The 19452-nt window shown below is 46.5% G+C and overlaps 1 protein-coding gene across 1 annotated transcript in view; it reads right to left on the reverse strand.

The window, feature by feature from the left end:
* PKD1L1 (polycystin 1 like 1, transient receptor potential channel interacting) overlaps positions 1-19452 on the reverse strand; it is a 901078-nt gene that overhangs the window by 100925 nt on the left and 780701 nt on the right. Inside the window, exon 59 of the mRNA XM_073549827.1 lies at positions 15545-15685. Coding sequence (XP_073405928.1) covers positions 15545-15685 — 141 coding nt within the window. The remainder of the gene's footprint in view (positions 1-15544; positions 15686-19452) is intronic.

The raw sequence follows: 19452 nt of genomic DNA on the forward strand, positions 1-19452 counted from the left end.
GCCTCCTACGGTGACTCATTCATAACAGAATCACCCGCCATACCGCAGATCCTAGGGTACTCAATAGCAGGAAAGAATTGTGTTTAAAAAAAAAAAAAAGTGTGCATATTCTTTCCTCTATATCTCTGAGGCCGTAGGGGGAATTTTTTTTTCTCTCAATGGAGATCAAACAATTGTCTGATTGGGTGGAGCAGCTCGCTGCTGAAGTGCGGGGAATTTCCGCCTACCTTGCTCTTTCGCATGCTGTTGAACCAAAGATCCCTACACCTGATGTATTTTTTGGGGATCGATCTAAATTTTTGAGTTTCAAAAATAATTGTAAATTATTTTTTGCCTTGAAGCCTAACTCGTCAGGGAGCTCCGCGCAGCAGGTTAAAATTGTCATCTCTTTGCTGCGTGGCGATCCCCAGGATTGGGCATTTTCTTTGAAACCAGATAATCCTATTCTGACTAAGGCCTCTTTCACACTTCAGTTTTTTGCATCAGTCAAAATCCGCCAAAAGGACGGATGCTGGATCCGTTTTAGAACTGATGACAACGTATGCCACCCATCCGTTTTTTTGACGGATCCGACAATTGAAGAATTTTAAAGGAATCGCGGCCGAGAGAGAGAGAGAGAATTTTTTTTTTGTCCGGCACCCAGAAAGAATTTCGGGTTAAATGAGTGTCTGGAGGATCCGCCAGAGAAAAAAAACGTTGCAAGCTCCGTTTTCAAATCTTTGAGGATGGTGACGGACAGCAACTTTTGGCGGATCCTCAAAAAAAACGGATGCAACGGACGGCAATCCGTCACAATCCGCCATTAATGGAAGTCAATGGGGAAAAAAACGGATCCTCAAAAGAAAATTGAGGATCCGTTTTTTTTCAAAACCTGGCGGATTGTGACTGATTGCAAAAAACTGAAGTGTGAAAGAGGCCTAATGTGAACGCATTCTTTCAAGCCTTGGGGTTGTAGTATGACGAACCTAATGCTATTGATCAGGCTGAAAAGACCCTGTTGGCATTGAACCAGGGTCGAGATTCTGCAGAGTTGTACTGTCAAAAGTTCCGAAAGTGGGCGGTCCTTACTACCTGGAATGATAATGCCTTGGCTGCTCTCTTTCGGAAGGGTTTGTCAGAAGCCATAAAAGATACTATGGTGGGATTTCCTGTTCCCTCTGGTCTGGACGATTCTATGTCATTAGCCATTCAGGTTGATCGGCGTTTACGTGAACGCAGGATTGCATGAGAGGTGTTGCCACCGGTTGAACAGACGTCTAAACCTATGCAATGTGATAGAGTTTTGTCTAGGGCGCAACGTCAGGAGTTCAGAAGGCGTAATAAGCTGTGTTTTTTCTGTGGAGATGCCTCGCATATTATTTCTGTTTGTCCTAAACGAGAGAAACGCTTTGCACACATGTTTTCTGTTGGTGGTGTTCAACCTAAGTTTCTTCTGGAAATTACTCTGATCTGCTCCCTGTCCACATTTTCCGCCAAGGCTTTTGTTGATTCAGGAGCAGCGCTAAACCTAATGGACTTGGATTTTGCTAAACGTTGTGGATTTCCGATGACACATCTGCAGATGCCTATCCCTTTGAGGGGGATTGATGCTACTCCTTTGGCGAAAAATAAACCTCAGTTTTGGACCCAGGTGGTCATGCGGGTCGCCCCAGACCATCAAGAAAATTGCAGATTTTTGGTGTTGCATGGTCTGCATGATGCCGTTGTTCTGGGGTTTCCCTGGTTGCAAATTCATAATCCAGTTTTGGATTGGAAATCTGTGTCTGTGGTGAGTTGGGGTTGTCGGTGTGCCTTTAGCGAGGCTCCTGTTTTTTCCACCTCTCCTCAGTCGCATAATGTTCCTGACTATTTGGCGGACTTTTATGATGTATTTAGTGAGAATGAGTCTGCATCTTTGCCTCCTCATAGGAGTTATGACTGTGCAATTGAACTGAGCCCGGGGTGTAAATTTCCCAAGGGTTGGCTCTTCAATTTATCTGTACCCGAGCACGAGGCTATGCGATCCTATATTAAGGAGGCGTTGGAGAAAGGTCATATTAGACCATCCTCTTCACCCTTAGGTGCCGGTCCTTTAAGGCCTTGTATTGATTATCGTGCCCTCAACAAAATTACTATTAAATATCAGTATCCGTTACCCCTGATTTCGGATCTATTCTCTAGAGTTAGAGGTGCTTGCTGGTTCACCAAGCTTGACCTCAGGGGGGGCGTATAATCTTATCCGCATTAAGCAGGGGGATGAATGGAAGACGGCGTTTAATACTCCGGAGGGACATTTTGAGTACCTGGTGATGCCTTTTAGGCTCACTAATGCCCCTTCTGTCTTCCAGTGCTTCATGAACGATATTTTCCGAGACTTTGTCGATAAATTTTTGATTATCTATCTGGATGATATTTTGATCTTCTCCAAGGATTGGGATTCTCATGTGGAACATATTCGGACTGTGTTCCGGATCTTCAGGGAGAATTCCCTGTATGTCAAAGGATCGAAATGCCTTTTTGGAGTACAGAGGATTTCATTTTTGGGATTTATTTTGTCTCCGTCAACTATTGAAATGGACCCGGCCAAGGTACAGGCCATTTATGATTGGGTTCAGCCCACTTCTTTGAAGGCCCTCCAGAAGTTTTTGAGGTTTGCTAATTTTTATCGGAAATTTATAGCAAAATTTTCTAGTATTGCCAAGCCATTGACTGATCTGACTAAAAAGGGTGCTGATGTGTTGAATTGGTCTCCGGAGGCTGTTGCTTCCTTTCAGGAGCTGAAGCGAAGATTTACCTCCGCCCCGGTTTTGCGGCAACCGGATGTCTCACTCCCGTTCCAGGTAAAGGTGGATGCTTCTGAGATTGGTGCAGGAGCTGTTTTGTCCCAAAAGGATCCTGTAACATCTAAAATGAATCCCTGTGCTTTCTTTTCCCGAAAGTTCTCTCCATCTGAACGTAACTATGATGTGGGGAATCGGGAACTGTTGGCCATGAAATGGGCATTTGAGGAGTGGAGACATTGGTTGGAGGGAGCTAAACATCAAGTTGTGGTCCTCACTGACCACAAGAATTTGATTTACCTAGAGTCGGCTAAACGCTTGAACCCTAGACAGGCTAGGTGGGCCTTGTTTTTTACACGTTTTGATTTTGTGGTCTCTTTTCTTCCTGGAACTAAGAATGTCAAGGCAGACGCCCTCTCTAGGAGTTTCTTTGCTGATTCTCCTGTGGTGACCAAGCCTGCTACCATCTTAGGCGAAGGGGTAGTTCTTTCTGCCATCTCGCCCGATTTGAGACTTGCTCTGCAAGAGTTCTAGGAGGACAAACCTGAGCGTTGTCCCAGTGGAAAGTTGTATGTTCCTGACCAGTGGAAGAAGAGAGTGATGTCTGAAGTTCATTGCTCTGCATTGGCTGGTCATCCAGGTATTTTTGGTACTAGAGATCTGGTGAGTCGCTCTTTTTGGTGGCCCACCTTGTCTCATGATGTCAGGAATTTTGTGCAGTCCTGTGGGACTTGCTCCCGGTCTAAATCTTGTTCTCGCTCTAGTGGGTTGTTGATGCCTTTGCCGGTCCCCAGGAGGCCATGGACCCATATTTCAATGGATTTCATTTCTGATATGCCGGTCTCTCAAAGAATGACTGTTATTTGGGTGATTTGTGATAGGTTCTCTAAGATGGTTCATCTTGTACCACTCCCTAAGTTGCCGTCTTCCTCTGAGTTGGTGCCCCTGTTTTTGCAACAGGTGGTTCGCTTGCACGGGATTCCTGAGAACATTGTATCTGACAGAGGAGTTCAGTTTGTGTCTAGATTTTGGAGGACTTTCTGTTCCAAGCTGGGAATTCAGTTGTCCTTCTCCTCTGCTTTTCACCCTCAGACCAATGGGCAGAGAGAGAGAACAAACCAGACCTTGGAGTCATATTTGAGATGTTTTATTTCCGCTGATCAGGATGATTGGGTTTCATTTTTGCCCTTGGCTGAATTTGCTTTAAATAATAGAGCTAGTTCTGCCACTTTGATGTCACCTTTTTTTTGTAACTTTGGGTTTCATCCTCGATTTTCTTCAGGGCAGGTGGATCCTTCTGCCTGCCCAGGTGTTGACACTGTGGTGGAGAGAATGCACCAGATCTGGGACCAAGTGGTGGATAAGTTATCTCTCTCCCAGGAAAAGGCCCAGCGGTTTTCCAATCGACATAGGACCATTGGTCCCCAGTTTAAGATTGGTGATATGGTGTGGTTATCATCAAAAAATATTGCTATGAAGGTGGCTTCTCCTAAGTTTAAGCCTAGATTTATTGGACCTTACAAGATTTTGGAGATTATTAATCCGGTCTCTTTTCGTTTTGCTCTTCCTGTCACATTTAAAATCCATAATGTGTTCCATAAGTCCTTGTTGAAGAGGTTTGTTGAACCAGTTGTTCCTGGGGTGGCACCTCCAGACCCTGTATTGGTCTAAGGTAACATGGAATATGAGTTAGAGAAAATACTGGATTCCCGTCTGGCTAGACGGAGACTCCAGTATTTGGTTAAGTGGAAGGGTTATGGTCAGGAGGATAATTCCTGGGTCTCTGCCTCTGATATTCATGCCAAAAGATTGGTGCGTGCCTTTCATCGGGCTCACCCTGATCGCCCTGGTGGAGTGGTTGAGGGTTCGGTGACCCCTCCTCAAGGGGGAGGTACTGTTGTGAGTTCATTTTCCCCTTCGTCACTGAGGTCTGGTGAACTCCCTATTCTGGTAAAGGAAGGTAATGAGCCTGATTATCAGGCACCTGAGTCTAATGAGGATGACTGGCTGAGTGGAGTCACGGACTGGATATAAGGCTGCCGACGCCCTTCTGCCCTGCGGGTGATTTCTCTGTGGACTTCTAGGATACCAGTCTGATTCCTGCTCCTCTAAAGCTAAGTTTTCTGCTTTGCCTGTTAGCATTTGTGTTTTGTTTTTTTTTGCCTTGCTTTTCTGGATTCTGCCATTCCCTGCTGGGGTGAGCTGAATCTCCTTTTGCCGGTTGCTCTGTCTTCAGAATATTCCTGAGTACTGACATAGCTTTTTTGAAGCCTAGCGTCTTCAGGGCCTTTTTCACTGTCAGTCTGTTGGCTCTTATTTTCATAGGGTTTTTCACGGATTGCAGACAGCAGCCTTCCTGTCCTTTCCTATCTAGTTAGCTTGGGCCCCGTCTTTGCTCAGTCTATCTTTCTGTCTGTGTTAGTGTTCTTTCTTCTTGCTTCACCGTCATTATATGTTGGGGGCTGCCTTTTGCTTTGGGGTCTGCTCTGGGGCAGTTCAGATTTCCCTTTCTGTCTTTAGGCTATATAGTCCTCCAGCTGTGATCGAGGGGTCTAGGGCATCGTAGGAACCCCCCACGGCTACTGCTAGATGTGTTGATAGGTTCAGGGGTCTGCATTCCGATAGCTGCCAACTTCTCTGGTTTTCTGGACTTAGCTAGCATTCCTGTTTTTGCCTCCTACGGTGACTCATTCATAACAGTCTCCCACTCACACACCACCTCCTCACCTCGCCCCCTATCTGTCGGAGTCCCACAAGGTTCAGTCCTTGGGCCCCTGCTGTTCTCCATTTACACCTTTGGCCTGGGACAGCTCATAGCATCTCATGGCTTTCAGTATCATCTCTACGCTGATGACACACAGATCTACATCTCTGGACCAGATATCACCTCCCTCCTAACCAGAATCCCTCAATGTCTGTCCACTATTTCATCCTTCTTCTCCGCTAGATTTCTGAAACTCAACATGGACAAAACAGAATTCATCATCTTTCCCCCATCTCATGTGACCCCCCAATGAACCTATCAATTACAGTAAATGGCTGCCCACTCTCCCCAGTCCCACAAGTTCGCTGCCTCTGAGTAATCCTTGACGCTGATCTCTCAAACCACATATCCAAGCCCTTTCCACTTCCTGCCGACTTCAAGTCAAAAATATTTCACGAATCCATTCATTCCTCACCCAAGAATCTGCAAAAACCCTGGTCCATGCCCTCATCATCTCTCGCCTTGACTACTGCAACCTCCTGCTCTGTGGCCTCCCCTCAAACACTCTCGCACCCCTCCAATCTATTCTAAACTCTGCTGCCCGACTAATCCACCTGTCCCCCGCTATTCCCCAGCTTCTGTCAATCCCTTCACTGGCTCCCCATTGCCCAGAGACTCCATTACAAAACCCTAACCATGGCATACAAAGCCATCCACAACCTGTCTCCTCCATACATCTGTGACCTCGTCTCCCGGTGCTTTCCCGCACGCAACCTCCGATCCTCACAAGATCTCCTTCTCTACTCCCTTATCTCCTCTTCCCACAATCGCATACAAGATTTCTCTTGCGCATCACCCCTACTCTGAAACTCTCTACCACAACATATCAGACTCTCACCTACCATTGAAACCTTCAAAAACCCTCGCCTACTGTATTATCACCCATCCCTTGTAGATTGTGAGCCCTCGCGGGCAGGGTCCTCTCTCTTTCTGTACCAGTTATGACTTGTATTGTTTAAGATTATTGTACTTGTTTTTATTATGTATACCCCTCCTTACATGTAAAGTGCCATGGAATAAATGGCGCTATAACAATAAATAATAATAATAATAATAATTGAGGACGACCGGTTTCAGGAGCGAGACATGGAAGGCGTTATGGACCCGGAGTGAAGCAGGCAGCCTCAATCTATAGGCGATATTGTTGATGCGTCCAAGAATCTCGAAGGGACCAATGTACCGGGGACCCAATTTATACGAAGGGATTTTCAAGTGGATGTGCTTGGTTGACAGCCAGACTTTGTCTCCTGGATGGTATGGTGGGAGATCCCTCCGCCTCTTGACGGCAAGTTTTTTCATCCGGGCCGCGGCTTGTATAAGAGCCTCTTTGGTCCTCCTCCAGACCTGGGAAAACTCTTGGGAGAGGACATCGGTGGTGGGTACGCCAGAGGATGAAGATACTGGAAGAGGCACACCTGGGTTCTGACCAGAGACCACAAAAAACGGAGACTTGGTGGTGGATTCCTTGAAATGATTGTCATGGGCGAACTTTGCCCATGGAAGAAGATCGACCGAATTGTCATGATGGGCGTTGGAGAAGTTCCGCAGGTAGGAGGTCAAGACTTGGTTGACCCGTTCGACTTGCCCGTTGGTCTGTGGATGATAAGCGGAAAAGAAATCCAGAGATATGCCTAAGAGTTTACAGAGTACTCTCCAGAAGCGGGAGGTAAACTGTACCCCGCGGTCAGACACGATTCGCTGAGGAAGCCCGTGTAATCTGAAAATCTGATGAATGAAGGTTCTGGCCAATTCGGAGGCTGAGGGCAAGCCGGGCAACGGGACAAAATGGGCCATTTTGGAATACCGATCGACTACTACCAGAACAGTCGTGCATCCAGAAGTCGGTAACAAAATCCATGGCGATGTGTTGCCAGGGGGCTTCGGGAACAGGCAATGGCTGAAGGAGCCCAGAGGACAAGGTTCTAGGTACCTTGTTCCTGGCACAAATTGATCAGGAGGCCACGAAGTCTAACACATCCTGGCGTAGAGAAGGCCACCAGTAATAACGGGAAACCAGCGCAAGGGTCTTCTTGATGCCAACAAGTCCAGCGATCTTGGAGGAGTGGCCCCAGCATAGTACTTCTGCCCTTTTGTCCTGCGGGACGAGGGTCTTGCCAGGCGGCATGGAACAAAGATTCACAGGAGCTACCGTGATAAATCGGGCAGGATCAATAACATGTGACGGTGCCTCCTCCACTTCGGGTGACTGCAGGGACCGGGAAAGAGCATCTGTTTTGGTATTCTTGTCACCGGGTCGGAAGTGGAGCTCGAAGTCAAAGCGAGAGAAAAACAATGACCACCTGGCTTGTCTGGAGTAAAGTCTTTGAGCCGACTGGAGGTAAGCCAAGTTTTTGTGGTCAGTGAAGATGGTGAAGGGATGGACTGCCCCTTCCAGGAGATAACGCCACTCCTCCAGCACCATCTTTATGGCCAGCAACTCTCGATCCCCAATCGTGTAGTTACATTCTGTGGGTGAGAATGACTAGGAGAAGAACCCGCACGGAGCCAAGCGCCCGGTGAACGTCTTTTGGGAAAGAATCACCCCAGCAGAAGATGTGTCTACGTCCAAGACAAAGGGCTTGCTGACCTCTGGCCAATGCAAAACCGGAGCCGTGGCAAAGGCCCGCTTCAGGGCGAGGAACGTGTCTTCAGCTTCCGAGGGCCAGATGTTCGGTCTTGCTCCCTTCCGGGTAAGGGAAACAATAGGCTTGGTTAAAGCAGAGAAGTGCGGAACGAATTGCCTATAGTAATTTGCGAAGCCCAAGAACTGTTGAATGGCTTTCACTCTGACAGGTCGAGGCCATTTGAGCACCGCGGACAATTTCTCTGGGTTCAGTCGCAACCCCGAGTCCGTGATGATTTACCCCAAGAAGGGTAGGGAGGTCTGCTCAAACAGGCATTTTTCTAACTTGGCATAAAGTTGATTCTCCCGCAGGCGTTGCAAGACCAGGCGAACACTCCTTCTGTGAGAGGACAGGTCTGGTGAAAAGATGAGGATGTCATCTAAATACACCACGAGGCACGAGTACAGAAGATCCCGGAAGACATCGTTGACAAATTCTTGGAAGACCGCTGGGGTGTTACAAAGTCCAAAGGGCATGACCAAATATTCATAATGGCCATCCCGCGTGTTGAAGGCGGTCTTCCACTCATCTCCGGCACGTATTCAGACCAAATTGTAGGCCCCCCATAGATCCAATTTGGTAAAGATCTGGGCACCACGCAGGTGGTCAAACAGTTCGGGAATAAGTGGTAGAGGATACCTATTCTTGATCGTGATGTTATTTAAGCCTCGGTAGTCAATGCAAGGTCGAAGGGATCCATAATTCTTACGAACAAAGAAAAACCTGGCCCCTGCTGGAGAAGACGACTTCGGGATAAAGCCCCTGGCCAAGTTCTTCTGGATGTACTCCATCATGGCTGAGGTTTCTGCAGGCGACAATGGGTATATTCTTCCCCTGGGAGGAGTAGCTCCAGGAACAAGCTCGATTGGGCAATCGTAGGCTCGATGTGGAGGAAGGGTCTCAGCTTCCTTCTTGTTGAAGACATCCGCAAATGAATGGTAGGCCACAGGAAGGTCCACGGGCACTTGGTGCAGACTGGTACGGGTAACAGGCAGCAGACAACGATCTTGGCAAGAGTGACCCCAGTGAAGGTCTTCCCCAGAGCGCCAAGCAAGGACTGGCTCATGCGACCTGAGCCAGGGCAGGCCAAAGAGCAGGGCGTGAGACAAATTAGGCAAAACATAAAAAGCAATTCTCTCCCGGTGGAGAGCTCCGATCTGCATTTCCAGCTCAAGAGTGACTGTGGTGATGGGGACAGGTAATGGATTGCCATCCACCGAGGTGATCACACCCGGCTCTTCAAGGGTGACAACAGGAATTCGAAACTTGTCTACCTCTTCCATCCGAATGAAGTTGCCCGCCGCACCCGAGTCCACATACGCCTCCACAGATCTACGCTCCAGACCTAGGAGAATTAAAGCTGAGATAGTAAGGGGTAGAGAGGGAACAGAGTCACCTAGGGAGGCCTCTCTTACCTGGCCTAGGCGGAGAGTTTCCCGGCCTCTCAGGACAGAAACGCAGGAAGTGATTGGTTCCACCACAATAGAGGCATAATCCTTGCTCTAACCTTTCCCTGAGCCGCAGCTCCGATAACTTAACACGATCCACCTGCATGGGCTCCGGCACAGAACTACTGGCAGGCTTGAACGAATGAGGACTGGGGGCTGGTTTGAACCTAGATGGTCCTCTCTCCCTGACTGTCTCGCGGGAGCGTTCCAGGAACCACAAGTCATTACAAGTAGCCAGGGATATAAGGTCTTCTAAAGAGGTGGGGGTGTCCTGACCTGCAAACTCGTGCTTGATTTTCCCTGAAAGCTCCCTCCAAAAAGCCCCTACCAACACCTCATTATTCCACCCCAGCTCTGAGGCCAGGGTCCGGAAGCGAATAGCGTACTGTCCCACGGTAAGAGTTCCCTGTTGGAGATTGAAAAGGGACTCCGTGGTGGAGGCCAGATGCCCAGGCTCATCAAAGACCCGGCGGAAAGTATCCAGGAAGTTGTGTAGGCTGGATACCACCGGATCATCCCGCTCCCACAGGGGGGTTCACCCATGCCAAGGCCTCCCCCTCAAGATGCAACATGATAAATGCCATCTTAGCCCTATCAGACGGGTATTGCTGGGGCAACAGCTCGAAATGTAGGCGGCACTGGTTAAGAAACCCCCGGCACAATTTGGGATCCCCACTATACCTAGGAGGCTTCCCCAAACGTGGCGGTGGCTGAAGTGCAGGGTCGTGGGGCAGGGCAGAGGCCGCTGCGGACGACTGCAGGGACTGCAAATGGTCACAACAGATGCCATGTAATTTAGAACATGAGACTGTGTATCACGCTGCTGCGCAAGCTCCTGCTGGAGTCCCACCAGCAGGGGGGCGCTCCCTGGCTCGGAGGTTTGAATGGTGGATAACCGAGTGTCCATGGACTTCATAAAAGCCATAATCCGGGTTTGGTTCTCCCTCAAAAAAAGTAGTTCTTTTTGGGTGGCTGGAGAGGGACCAGTGGGGTCCATGGCTTGATTATGCTGTAAGGAGTAGCAAGAGTGGACCCTCTGGGTCATGGTACCAGGATCCCTGGGGCGAGCTGGCCAGGTGGTGCTGACCCCTATACAGGGACCATTAGGAGCAGGCCCGAAGGAGTCGAATACCGCCACAGCTGATACCAAGAGAGGCGGCTTCGGTGCGGATGAGAAAAACAAGGCAGAGGGTCAGGAGCGACTGGAGTCAGGAGTGACTGGAGTGAGGAGTGACCGGAGTCAGGAGCGACAGGAGTCAGGAGCGAGAGGAGTCAGGAGCGACAGGAGTCAGGAGTGACCGGAGTCAGGAGTGACCGGAGTCAGGAGCGACAGGAGTCAGGAGTGACTGGAGTCAAGAGCGACAGGAGTCAGGAGTGACCGGAGTCAGGAGTGACCAGAGTCAGGAGTGACCAGAGTCAGGAGTGACCAGACGGGGCCTGAGTACCGTACGGAAGGCACACGATTATCAGGCGCCTCCATGAGGGAGGAGTCGCCTGATATACCCCGTGCTGGAGCTTGATTGGTAACTACTCCACAGGGAAGGTGCAGAAGGGGTTAAGAGAGGAGAAGAGCGCGCGACCGTGGCCTAAGGCGCATGCCCGGGACAGGAGCAGAGGAGGAGGAGGAAGCCTTATGCAGAGCTGCATAACGGGAGACTGGGGGTGCCGCGCGTGGGCTGGAGTGGTGAGCGGGGAGTCGGGGGGAGACCCAGGGAGCAGGAGCAGGCAGAGCGGGACCCAGCGAGACAGGTGACGCCGGCCCCGACCTGACAGATGGCGCTGGTACCGACCTGATGAGTCATGTGATCTAAAGTGTATGCTTCTGTTAATATATTCCAGAACTGTGCTTGCTTTTTTGCTGCTGCTTCACACTGTTGACTATGTGCAGTCTGTGACTATTACGATTACAGTCTATTACTTTTTCACACATGTTGTTGCTTAGTTCTATTCCTCTCATTCTGTACATGCATTTTTTGTTTTTCTTGCCCAGATGTAGAATCTTGCATTTTTCCCTTATCTAGATCTTTCTAAATCCTTTCTCTGTCTTCTCTAGTGTTAGCTATCCCTCCTAGCTTTGCATCATCTGCAAATTTGATCAGTTCATCTTCAGTTCCCTTATGTAGATCATTTATAAAATTGTTGAACAACAATGGGGCCAGGACAGAGCCTTGTTTTACTTCACTTGAAACACTCTTCCAATTGGATGTGCAACTATTTATTACTACTCTTTGAGTATGATCACTGAGCCCGTTATGAATCCACCTAACAGTAGCCTTGTCAATCCCATACTTGGTTATTTTTCAATAAGGATAGCATGAGGTACTTTATCAGATACTTTTCTGAAGTTAAGATATACTATATCTACTACATTTCGCTGATCCACCCAATCAGTGTTCCATCATGGAAGGAAATTGGATTAGGCTGCCATGACTTGTTTGCTACAAACCCATGCTGGCTCTGGTTAATTACTATATTCTTATCCAAGTACTTACATACACATGCTGTTTAATAATTTGTTAAAAGATCTTTCCTGGTGTAGAAGTAAGGCTCACTGGCCTGTAATTTCCTGGCTCCATCTTCTTTCCTTTTCTGAAGATAGGGATAAAAGTTGCCCTTCTCCAATTTTCTTCGACTTCTCCTGATTTCCTGGATTTTACAAAGATTCTGGCTAGAGGTTCTGAAATTTCCTCTGCTATCTCTTTTGGTATTCTACGATAGGGTTGGGAACTTTCTTTATGCCAAGAGCCATGTGAATATTTATACCCTCCTTCGGGGGCCGTACAAATGGCAGGCTAACTCCACCTGCAAAATACTTCCTGATGCTGGCACTTGTGTCAGAACGTAATCTTTAATTGAATGTGCCTCAGTGTTCAGTAGTGAAGGCTGCATGCGTGTGCTCACAGAGCAAGAAGAAATTGAAAGGCCAGTGGCAATCAAAACACCGCTGCTGTCCCAAGCACTGTGGTCCCCAGAAATCTGCACGGAAGCTGGAGAAAAGGTCATTACAGGCCGTAAATGGCTTGCAGGCCTCAGGATCCCCACCAATGCATGAGGATGTAATTCATCTGGATCATGATATTTAAATTCATTTAAATGTGTTTATGTTTTGAAAATGGAAAATTATTTTGTGGTTAATAAAAACATGTGATTTTAAAAAAATCATTTAAATTAGCTAAGTGTTCCCTCTCCATCTCTCTGATTATAGATAGTGTGGATTCTTTTATTCCTTCGTGTGAAGATCAGTTGATGTTACATTTGCTTTCTAAGGCCGGGTTCACATTAGCGTTTCAGTCAGCAGCGTGGTGCTGAGGACTACTTTCCTTAAGCTCCCCCTATTTCTGCATGCATTCTGCATACCTATCTTTAACATTGTGTACACAGGGACATGTGTTGTTTGCAGATGCGTCCGCGTGCGCCGTTTTGACGTGTCCGCCATCGCAACATGTTGCATTTTCTTGCATTCGGCGGGCACGTCAAAACGATGCATCAGCATACAACGCATGTCCCTGCATACACAATGCTAAAGATAGGTACACAGGAGGCATGCGGAAGTAGGCAGAGCTTAAGGAAAGAAGTCTGCAGCACCATAATGTAGCTTCTCATAAAAGTAATCCTATGAACACTGTTGAAATAATAAAAAAGGTACCTTTTCGACAGCTGCAATGAGGCAAAAATTTATAAATTCTTTAAAAAATGCTCTTTGAAGATGATCTGTTATATCTACAGTGAGCATGAAGTGGTAGATGTGAACTTAGCCTTAGAGAGCACAGATACAAAATAAGAAATTAAAAGTCCAGCCTTCTCAACATCATTTTTGACCATGTCCCCCTTTTCAGCCTGAAAAAATCCAAAAATCCAATTGCATCATTGACTTTTCTTTTGCTTTTGACATATCCCAAGTCCTTTTTTATTGCTTTTGGTCTACCTCGCAAGCCTCACTTAATTACTGGCTGTATCTCTTCTAACACTTGCCCTGTATTCCCTTCAGACAGCATTATATTCTACGTTAGATATGCCCCGTCTTGACATTTAACATACTTTTTTTGATTTTTAGCAAATGTTTAAGTTTTGTGTTCATCCATCATGGTGGTCTCTATAAATGCTTCCAATTCTTCCTTCTTTTTGGGATTGTTACCGATTGTACTATGAGAATTTCATTTAGCAAAATCTTCCATCCTTCTTGGACATTTCTGTCCTTTAGAACATCCAGCCATTGGACCTTTCTCACCCTCTTTCTGAGTCATTAAATTCTGCCTTTATGAAGTCCAACCTTAAAGTCTGAGTCCTCATTGGTCTTCCTTCTCTTGTAATCCAAAATTCTAGGATAGCATGATTGCTACCTCCTAAATTCCCTGCCACCTTTACTTCCTCAACCAATCCCTCCTTGTTGGTAAGAATTAGGTCCACGATGCCAGATTCTGTAGTTCTATCTTCTACCTTCCGAAAGATATAGTTGTCAGCAAGAAAAGAAAATAATTTTCTGGACCCATTACTTTTGCTTGAGAGAGATTCCCAACAAATATCTGGATAGTTAAAATCTCCCATGATCACTATGTTGTACTTTTTTGACAACAGAGACATCTAATTTAAAAAAGAGTTCATCCATATCTTCAGTCTGTCCAGGTGGCCTATAGTAAACACCTACAAAAGTGTCCTTTCTGTTCTTCTCTCTGTGCATTCTATTTGTCATTACATTGTTTATAGACAGAGAGCTGCTTATCACAGGAGGGGCCGTGGTCGATCTAGCAGGTGAGTGAAACCTAGTCCAGGCAGGGATAGTGTCCTGGTGATAAAATCTTCATTGTAAGTAAACAGCACAAAGCCTAAGTGACACATCTCTGAAGTCAGTGTTTTTACCTCTACATCATACTGTCCTCACATTACAGAGCAAAAACCTGCCACCAGATTATGTTTAATGACTTTGGCACATCTTACGCTTCATCAAGATGGGAAATGCAAGGCAAGATTAGGGTGGTTTCACATTAGCATTTCAGGGCACAGCGACGGCCTGCGCACGGCCGCAGCTAAGCCCCGCCCCCTGCCGCGCCTCCTCCGGTAGCTCCGCATACGGGTGCATGACTCTGCATGCGTCCTGCGTCCCCTATCTTTATCACTGGGGATGCAGGCTGTGCACAGTATGCGTTTGGCGGCACATGCGTCCTTTTGACGGTGTGCCGAGCGCAACCAAATTGCAACAGGTTGCGTTTGGCGCTGGTCAGCGCACCGTCAAAAGGACGCATGCGCCGCCAAACGCATACTGCGCTTGGCCTGTGTCCTCAGTGATAAAGATAGGGGACGCATGCAGCGTCATGCACCCATAGGTGGAGCTACAGGAGGAGGCGTGGCAGGGGGCGGGGCTTAGAGGCGGCTGTGTACAGGCCGTCGCTGTGCCCTGAAATGCTAATGTGAAACGACCCTTAATCATGGACACTTTGTGTTCCCGTAAGTGCTGCATTTTTCTTGCTGTTTTTAGTGCAGAAAATATGATGTGCTTTAACAGTTCAAGCAAAGTGGATGTGATATAATGAAAACTCATGTTCAATGTACAAAGATGCTGTGAAACTTATTGCTGTTTTCTCCCTCAATTCTTCTATAGGGAGCCTGAAGAAAGGCAGATTAAAAAACACAGTTGTGTTTAAACTGCAAAATACTAGCATTTATGCTAGTTATAATTGACAAAACAAATGCTGCTTCAAATCTGCAACAAAAACAAAAAAGGTGAAAATGCAGTGAAAAAAATAAAGAAAATGCTGCAAAAATGCAGATATTTTTTGCATATTTTTGGTGAAGACACCTGCGGACAAAACACGGCAGATAAAAAGCTGCGTTTTTTCACATGAAACATAGCTTTTGGGTGCATTCGATCAGATTTTACATGGTAGTTTAACCATAATGTAGTTTCTCATAAAAGTAATCCTATGAACACTGTTGAAATAGTAAAAAAGGTACCTTTTCGATAGCTGCAATGAGGCAAAAATGTATAAATTCTTTAAAAAATCCTCTTTGAAGATGATCTGTTATATCTACAGTGAGCATGAAGTGGTAGATTTGGCAGCTGTAGTAACACAGACTGAGCACAATTACAGAAGCCTGTAGAACAGAAAATAGGAAATATTACATAACTGACTATTTAAAGAGGACCCATTACCAGGTCACAAGTGGCCACTTATTACTCTTGTTTTATTCCTCACTGCCCCCTGAGTACTCTGTTTTTAGCTTGTTTGTTTTTTTTAATCCACTGTACAGTTCAGGAGATGTGGGCTTTTTTTTTATTTAATAATTAGTAATATTTTACATGGTATTTACCAAGGGGGTGGTGCTCCCAGGATAACAATGCAGAGTAGTGTAAATACACGACCCCAGAGAATCCTGTTAGTCACACTGTAAAGACTGTAAAAAATAAAAAATGATCGTACCTCTGGAACGTATGGAGTATTTAAACAAAATAAAGGAATATTCAAGAGGAGCAGCAGGAATAAAATAGGAGTATAAACTGGCCACTTTTGACTTGGTGACTGGTTCTCTACTAATTTGACAACTTGTCCACCCTTCATCAGAAAAGTAATACATTCATGATTTATACATTTATATTTGCACATTCATCATTCGACTGTTTCAGATCAAAATTTAATATAGGATGTCATGTCCCATGATTTAGAATCATACACACAGTACTGCATTTAATCATATTGTTGTTTTCATTGCTGTATATAGATCTGTCCCTTTTAGAGGTTTTCTCTTCCCCCCTCACATGTGACTCTCATTTCTGTAACCCCTCCCTTCTTCTCCATCTTTGAGTCTTTCTCCATCTTGGAGACACACATTTATACAGCTCTATACAAGGAAAGTCTCTTTTTACCTACTGTAACTGTGCGTTATGCAAGGATTCAGCTGAGAATAAACCTTCTACTGGACTCTTCAACGTGCTCTTTTTCAGTTAAGTTTAAACCATCTGCAGACATCACTAAACATGAGTAGTGGTAAACAGACACCATGGGATGGCAGTCTGAGCGCCCAACACTTACAGTTTGGCCATGAGGCAGAATAGTAAAAAGAGACTAATGCAGTTACATCTGTAAAGTCATCTCCAGCTTCTACAAATCAGAACAGACATCAGAAGATCTGCTTACATCATATAGATACCATCAGCTTCAGCCTGTGTGCAGCATAGCCCCTCCCCCAGCCTTCACCCTGCAGGGACTGTGGCAGCTCATATTACACAGATCTCAACTGCCTGTGAGCTACAATGGCTGAAGGAAAGTCTGCAATATCTTTACAAGAATTCTCAGCCAGTGACAGACCAAAGCGCTCTGCTAAGCCATCAAGGAAAGCTATAGAGAACCTTGAAATCATTAAACATGAACTTTCTTGTAATATATCCGTCTTATGGCAAAGATTGCAGAGTCACATTAACAGTATCTCCCAGTATGCCTTTCACGAGTTACCACCAATTGTACTCTGCATACCAGTCTTACAAAGACACTTGCAAAAAATATATCTCAACGCTACTGAAATTAAATACGCCAGAGTCAATAAAGGAATGCCAGGTCTTCCAACAGCTCAATGCCGAATGAGATAGCACCGTGCACGACATCGTGAACAAGACAGAAGCAAAAATAGCATAGATGTCAGAAGCTGCATCGCACAGATCCAGGTCCGCTAAGAAGTCAAAGCACTCAGTCAAGTCAAGCTTATCAAGGTACTCAACCCTCAGCAGTTCATAAGAGCACGTGCTGAAGCAGAAAGTGCAAGCCATTTTCGCTCAAAAGAAAGCAGAGAGGGAAGCGGAATCTGCACACAAGAAAGCATTGATGGAAGCTGAATCTGCATGTGAGAAGGCAGAAATGGAAGCCCTGCAGAAGGAATACAAACATGCAGCAGCTGTGGCAAAGCTAAAGGTCTTTGAGCAGGCTCTAGGTGGGAGCCAAGGAGGCAGCCTCAATTTGTACGAACTCGACATGGAAGACCCACTTAAGCACACAAGAAATTACGTGCTGAGCCAAACCAACGAACCCCTGACCACCAACAACATTCCCGTCAACACCGACCTCTCTCTAGAGCATCAGGACTTTGATCCGCCTGCAGCTCCCAGCTTTCAAGGTCAGTCCAATGTACCACAAACATCCGAACCTCCTTCACGCGTCATTACACGGCCTGACCCTACACCTCAGCAAACGCCATACGCCAATGTCTACATGCAACCTAACATGCCGACAAGGCACTACGCTCCCGACAACTGTGTGGTTCCAGCCCCACACACAACAGAGATCATATGCCACAAACCGGTTGCTGGTCTAAATGCCTACACCACTCCGTATCTTCCCATGTTCTTGAACCAAGAAGCTATGACCCATGCTAACAGCATCACTCAGCCAGCAAATGTTCCTCCAAAGTCAAATAGAACAGACATGTCCGATTTTGCGAGGTACATTATACGCCGAGAACTCACAAGGTTCGACGACCAGCCTGAGAATTACAGAGGCTGGAAATGTTCCTTTAAAGCTGCAATTAGTGACCTTGGCATCACTGCTACTGAAGAGCTGGATCTGCTAATCAGGTGGCTCAGACCTCCATCCACAGAGTGGGTCAAGAGGCTCAGATCCGTCCACATCAGCAATCCAGCAGCTGGTCTCATGGCTGCATGGGAAATACTAGAACGTAGCTTTGGCAGTCCTGAAGCCATAGAGAATGCACTATTTAAGCGTCTACCGGATTTCCCCAAAATATCTGGCAAGGACAGTTAAAAATTCCTAGAGCTCAATGACCTGCTCTTAGAACTCCAGTTAGCCAAAGCAGACACGCACCTACCTGGTCTCAGCTACCTGGATACCGCTTGGGGCCTTAAACCAATAGTTTCTAAGCTGACATTCAATATACAAGAGAAGTGGACCACTATTGGGTCAAGATAGAAAAGGGCCAATCAAGCCTCTTTTCCTCCATTTTCCTTCTTCTGTGATTTTATCAAGGATATTGCAGAGCGTAAGACAGACCCAAGCTTTTCCTGTGTAGAACCCAGCGGACCCGGTTCAACCCCTCCTAAGTTTGAGGGCCCATGTACTAACCTGAAAAGTCAAGGAGGCCCAGTGTCAGCTAAAAAGACCGACATCCTCCCCACACCTACATCAGTTCCAGGCAAGACCACCACAGGGGATAAGGTCGAAGATCCTAATCGTATGTGTCCCATTCATAAGAAGCCACATCCCCTAAAGAAATGCATTTGTTTCAGAAAGAAGCCACTCTAGGAGTGCAAGGAACTTCTAAAGACATTTGGTGTATGTTACAGATGTTGTGCTTCTACTGAACACTTTGCTAAAGACTGTAAAATTCTTATTAAGTGTTTGGAGTGTGACAGTGAGGACCATGTGCAAGCACTCCATCCATCCCAACCTAGCTCTGCTCAGCTCACACCTTCCATACCCACCACAAGCTATGGCAGAGAGGAAACAGAACAAGCAAGTCCTACCAAGCTATCATCTTCATGCACAGAAGTTTGCGGAAAAGACCTCTGGGACAAGTCATGCACAAAGATATGCCTGGTGAATGTATATCCTAAGGGTCAGCACGAAAAGAGCACAAGGGTGTATGCCATCCTGGATGATCAAAGCAACCGATCACTTGCAAGGTCAGAGCTCTTTGATTTGATTGATTTAAAGGGAAATACTTACCCCTACACCTTGGGTACTTGCAGTAGTGTTACAGAGGTCTCCGAGAGAAGAGACTTATAGTATCTTCACTTGAGAACAACGTAGAGATACCTCTGCCCACACTCGTCGAGTGCAACCAGATGCCATCCAATAGAGAGGAGATTCCAACCCCAGAGGCTGCTCTTCACCACCCTCATCTAATGACAGTAGCCA

The sequence above is a fragment of the Dendrobates tinctorius genome, unplaced genomic scaffold (assembly GCF_039654945.1).
Source record: "Dendrobates tinctorius isolate UK_male_01 unplaced genomic scaffold, ASM3965494v1 ptg000162l, whole genome shotgun sequence".
Lineage (NCBI taxonomy): Eukaryota > Metazoa > Chordata > Amphibia > Anura > Dendrobatidae > Dendrobates > Dendrobates tinctorius.